Source organism: Nycticebus coucang, chromosome 7 (genome assembly GCF_027406575.1).
Source record: "Nycticebus coucang isolate mNycCou1 chromosome 7, mNycCou1.pri, whole genome shotgun sequence".
NCBI classification, from domain to species: Eukaryota; Metazoa; Chordata; class Mammalia; order Primates; family Lorisidae; genus Nycticebus; species Nycticebus coucang.
The window spans coordinates 101,288,873-101,294,899 of NC_069786.1; the positions used below are offsets into that span (position 1 = coordinate 101,288,873).

At 37.9% G+C, this 6,027-nt stretch overlaps 1 protein-coding gene across 1 annotated transcript in view; it reads left to right on the forward strand.

Moving 5' to 3' along the window:
• CD28 (CD28 molecule) overlaps positions 1-1,292 on the forward strand; it is an 85,163-nt gene extending 83,871 nt beyond the window's left edge. The window contains exon 4 of the mRNA XM_053598092.1: positions 722-1,292. Coding sequence (XP_053454067.1) covers positions 722-766 — 45 coding nt within the window. The 3' untranslated portion in view covers positions 767-1,292. The remainder of the gene's footprint in view (positions 1-721) is intronic.
• Positions 1,293-6,027: the final 4,735 nt, after the last annotated feature.

The following is a 6,027-nucleotide window of genomic DNA, read 5'->3' on the forward strand; positions in this document are numbered from 1 at the left end:
ACTGCTTGTGTTTAAAAAATAATGCCCCAGAGAAAGATAATCCTCATTCTGTTGCTTTGTGGACACACATACATTCTCATCCACTTTCTGTTCCCTCTTCCTTGTAAGTGATGAGATGAAGAACTGAGTTTAATTAAGCACATCCTCAAAATTGCACCGTAAGTGGTCAGGAGTCTTTCAAACAGCACGAAAAGCAGCTGAATTACCAGCGAGGAAAGCGCAGCTGGAGGCTAGATATTGCATCATCTGGCCTTCCTCTGCTGAACAAAGAAAATTGTTTTGTGAATTATGTACAGATGCTCTTATTTCAAATGACAGAATGCATTTGTTTCAATGGAGGTTTTCAATCTGCAACTTTGAAACTTTCCTTACTACGGAAAACCCCAAGACAACTCACTGTACCCTGGGGTATATTTGAAAGCAAATAATCGTAAAAGCCAAAACTAGCAATTTGGATAAACTTGGAGGATGATTTTTCTGGGGCATTTCCATTTTATATTACAACACAGAGGTTCTGTATTTATGTCAAAAGGGAAGAACTAGGAAAAGGTTTTCTGTAGGTCATGAAACTAATTATGTTTTGTGATTTCAAATGTGTATTGACCACTATAGTTCAAATATTCAAACTGAGATTCTTAGAAGTGAAGAATTTTTCAGAAAAGTAAGCACCAATACAGGCTTCTAAAATCAAACTAATTGTTCTCATTTATTTGACTTCCAGGCCGACGCTTCCTTCAAAACATCCTGGGCAAAGCAACAAAGATGATGCCAAAAATCCAAATATTTTTGCATTTATTCTAAAGATTAGTGGTAAATATATTGGTGGATATTTTATGGCCATAAACTAATTGCACAAGAGATAACCCCCAGATTTAACATAGGAAAAAGAGAGTTTCTTCATGCCTAGTTAAAATCGTGGATGTGGGTGGGCATGGAGGCTCACACTTGTAATCCTAGCACTCTGGGAGGCTGAGGCCAGTGGATGGCTCAGGAATTTGACACCAGCCTGAGCAAGAGACCAGGTCTCTATTAAAAATAGGAAAACTAAGCTGGGTGTAGAGGCACATGCCTATAGTTCCAGCTACTTGGGAGGCTTAGGCAAGAGGATTGCTCAAGCCCAAGAGAATTTTTAAGTTGCTGTTAGCTATGATGTCACAACACTCTATCCAGGGCAACATAGACTGTGTCTCAAAAAAAAAAAAAAAAAAAAATCACAGATGTGATTCATCCTCCTCTATTAGGTAGGAAAGTAGCTTGTAGAAAGGAGGAACATGCACATTGTTTAAGCAGGCTGAGAAATGGAAAAAGTGGATTCTGAAGTGGATTCTGTCTGGACTGAAGTAATGCTTACCTTTCTGATTCAGAATCTTGGGGGAATTTCTTTGTGTATCTCTTGCACTTTATGTGTCAGACCAAAATAAACAGGAATACCAGGAAGAGTTTGTTCAGATTCTTTAGTTCAGTTTCGGTTCCCCCCATTTCTCAGAATTGGAGGTCAATGATATTCCCTCTGTGATGATTCATCTCATCAGCTTCATTTCTTATTAGAGTAAGTGCTTGATAAAATACATGTTGGAGTCATGTTGACACAATGAATCAACCAGAATTTATTTATTACCTACTCATAAAATGTTCTGAGCTAGGTAGTATTGGTGGGGGTGGGGGAGTCATACAGAAGTGTAAGCTCTGATCTTTTCCAGTAAGGAACCTGGATTTTTACAGTCTCTTTAGTAGGGTCCTTCTGCTCTAGCCAGGCCAATTCACCTGCTGCCCATACCCAGGCCTTAAATCCCTCCCTCTGGAAAGCTGCTTAACTTTTCCATCTGGAATACCTTCCCCACACCACTCTGGCAGGTCTCATCCTTCAAGCACAGCTCAAAATTCAGTCTTTGAAAAAGCCTTGACAGGTGAAACTCGCCCACTTTGGTGTTTCTGTGTCACCTCTGCAATTAATGTGTGATAGTTCCAACTTTGTATTTTCTAATGAACTCTTTGAACATGGGGACCATAATTAATTCATGTTTGTATGCCTTACGCCTGAAAAACCTATTTTAAAAAGTCCAAAAAAAATAACAAATACATTTCTTTATTTATTTGCAGTGGAAGGATTGATCTAAAAAAACTAGACTGCTGTTACTGGAATTAGAAGCATGAATCTCTTTTAAGAACATTATATACCCTGATTTCCTTATCATTTTTCCCACATAATGGTATCTTTAGCTTGAGGAGATAATGAAGAGGAACCTCTAAGCATTTGGTAATATTGTTTAAAAATGTGTTTTTTTGTAGATCCCAACATACATCTATTATCTATGAGTTTGTTCTCTGTGTCATAATTCCCTAAATTCTTTAAGAATTTTCTGCCCTCTGATTGAGAAGCACATTTAAGATATTAATTTTTTATTATTTTTATTTTTTATTGTTTGAGATTCATTGAGGGTACAAAGAATTAGGTCACATGGATTGCATCTGTTAGATAAAGTCCCTCTTATTATTGTGTCCCACCCTAGGGTAGAATATTAGTTTTTTGACTGGACTTAGTGGCCTAGTATAGTGCAATATTAGACTAAAGCATAACAAGACAAAGATAATCTTTTAATCTTAAATTTAGGCTCCAGATTTTATTTTCTTCATTTTTTTTCTGCCTCCTTTTTTTTTATTCCTTCCCGTTTTTCTCCTGTCTTTTTTTTTTTTTTTTAATCATTTGTCAGACAGGCTGGATGCCTTAATAATTAAGTAATACATTAAAATCAACTCCTTTTGGCTGATACTAAAGGTAGACTTGAACTTCGCACTTAACAATAATAATCACACAAGGTTTACCAAGTATTGGACAGTCTTCACATATTTTACCTCATTAAGCTCTCAGAAGATAGGTTCTGTTATTTTCATCATCATCATTCCTTCTTTCCTTTTATAGGTCAGTCTGAACATAGATTCTCTGATCTTCATTATATAGGTTGATCTTCTGGCTGTAGGTTTATTAGTTGGTAAAAAGCAAAAATAAATGCAGCTCCTATTTATGTCCCGAGTTGCCAAAAACTAGTGCTGGGAAAAACTTTTTCAGGCTGACAATTGTTGTTAAAGGCAGCTTTCCCCCTTAGGCTGCCTGGCAAAAGCAGGAGGGCAGGTGTGTTTTCCCATGATTGCCAAAGCAAGGACGGCTTCTGGTAGAAAGGAGTGTGGCATACCTGTGTATTTCTCTTCTAGGCTTAGCTGCTTTTCTATTTCTTCTCTTTAACCGTTCTGCTTGTGTGTGTGTGTGTGTGAGATTACTTCATACTTCAGGTCCTGATCTACTTCTTTCTTCTATCTTCAAGCACACTCAGAGCATTTTTCGCAAAGATAACTTCAAAAGTTTAGAAGTCATATTCTGGATTTTATTTTAAGGGCAAATTTTATGACTTCTAAACATCTCTAGGCAGTGTTAAAATTCATTACCCTGACAATTGCCGTTTGGCCTAAATATAAGGGTACCTGAAGCACCCTATCCTAGGATTCTCCTTGCTACTCTTTAGGAGGTAACAATAACAATTTTTTATGAATCAGAGGGCAAGTCAGTGAATAATGTCTTTGATACCACCCATGATAGTATTGCTACTGCAAGTAGAAAACAAGTTTCATAGGGCCACTCTTTTTTTTTTTTTTTTTTTTTTTTTTTTTTGTGGTTTTTGGCCAGGGCTGGGTTTGAACCCGCCACCTCCGGCATATGGGACCGGTGCCCTACTCCTTGAGCCACAGGCGCCGCCCCATATAGGGCCACTCTTTACAGTACACTTTAACAGCTGACTATGACATAATGTCAAAACTCACGTTGGTAAAATTCTACAAGGAGTGAAACACAGTGTGCAAGTTTCTGATGATCTGATTTAATTCGAGGATAAACTTACCTAATTCAATGAAGAAGTCCATCACAAATCTTACTTCTTCTCCAGCACTGAATTCTAGGTTAAACCCTTGGATGAATGAAGATATTTTACATTGGCCATTACCTTTAAGGCTGTGAGGAATACAAGAAATCCTCTGAAGATGTGCCTCTAAATACACAGTCATCCCCATCCTCTAACCATGTGCTATTGGAGTATCCTAGTCAACAGAAAGAGCTTCTAAAATAATTTGGGGTTGATGCTACTGCAGAAGAATGGATGGTTATAGAACTAAAAAATTATAAGCTCCAGGCTGGGAGTTGTGGCTCATGCTGGTAATCGTAGCACTCTAAGAGGCTGAGGCAGGTAGATTGCTTGAGCTCAGGAGTTCAAGACCAGGCTGAGCAAGAGCACGACCCCATCTCTAGTAAAAATAGAAAAAATTCCCCCACCCCCAAATAGAAGGGCCATTGTGGCAAGTGTCTGTAGTCCCAGCTTCTTGGGAGCCAGAGGTAAGAGGATTGCTTCAAGCCCAGGAGTTTGAGGTAGCTATGATGATGCCATGACACTCTACCCAGGGCAACAGAATGAGACTGTCTCAAAAAGAAAAAAAAAATTATAAGCTCCAACTTCATTAATTCAAACTGGATTAAAATTAAGCTGAAATCAGGAATTGAAAATATTTAGTAGGATGGTGCCTGTGACTCAGTGAGTATGGCGCTGGCCCCATATACTGAGGATGGCGGGTTCCAACCCTGCCCCCGGCCAAACTGCAACAAAAAATAGCCGAGCGTTGTGGTGGGTGCCTATAGTCCCAGCTACTCAGGAGGCTGAGGCAAGAGAATCGCCTAAGCACAAGAGCTGGAGATTGCTGTGAGCTGTGATGTCACAGCACTCTACCAAGGGTGAAAAATTAAGACTATATCTCTAAAAAAAAAAAAATGTAGTAATAGGAAACTTGATACATGTATTTTAGGAATACAAGACATCGAATTGATTTCTTAACATTATCTTTTGAAATATAAGAGAGTTAGAAACTGCTGATACATGTATTTTAGGAATCCAAAACATTTGACTGATTTCTCAATATCTTGTTTTGAAATTTAAGAAAGTAAGTTAGAAAATGTTTGTATACCAGTTACCATAAAATTTGGATTAATTTAATTTCTATTCTCTTTCTTTTTCTTACATTGCAATTGTGCCAACTGTTCTTTGATAAAGAAAGAGCAAATATTTTTCCTGAAATATTGAAATTCTAATGGTTTTTAATAGTTTCAAAATTGCTGACTTATAATTGTGAGGCTTTGAATGCTTGTTATAAAAGATTACATTTGTAGAATGTTCCACGAGGAAAGCTGTTAAAGTAGAAAACGGTATTTTCCGTAGTAAGTTGATTTTACTTATCAACCGTGAAGAGGTTTCACTTGTCTTCTGTTGTACCAGTATTATTCACTCCTTCCTCTGCAGCTGCAGAACTTTTAGCTCGGCACAGAGCTAGCTGTAATATAGGTAGCATGGTGTAGTCATGTGATTAAATAGCAGCCAGTAGGATGTGAGCAGAAGTAATTTGTAAACTTTTGAAAATATTCTCAAAGGGAAAGGACATGCCCTACTTCTTGCCTTCCTCTTTCTTGGGGTCTGGAATGTGGATGGAATGGCAAGTTATCTTGCAGATGAGGACAGAACTCTAGTGATGTGGCAGAGCAATGGTAGAAGGGCCTGGGTTTCTGACCCTACAGCAGAGGTGGGGGTGTCATCCCTGAGACCACTGATCTTCAGACATCCTTGAAATAAACAGATGTTTTATTTAAGTTACTTCTATTTTGGGACTGTTTGCATACTGCCACACCTAACCCTAACAAATCCTAGTCCACTTTGGACCAACTTTGTGCTAACTGACTGGCTGACTGTGACTTTATTGCTTAATTTCAAATTAACTCCATCAAAATAAAAGAATTTCCAGATAATTTAGAGACATATACCTAAATATATCCCCATTGTAAAAAAGTTATTTTAGTAGAACAAATAAGTGGTTCCTCATTAGATTAATTATAGAAATACAATATAGAAACTCCATTTTCTGAGATAACTATCAAACCAGAGCTGTCCAGGCCCAGTGCAGCCATTTGGTACAGGTGGCTATTACGTACCTGAAATACTG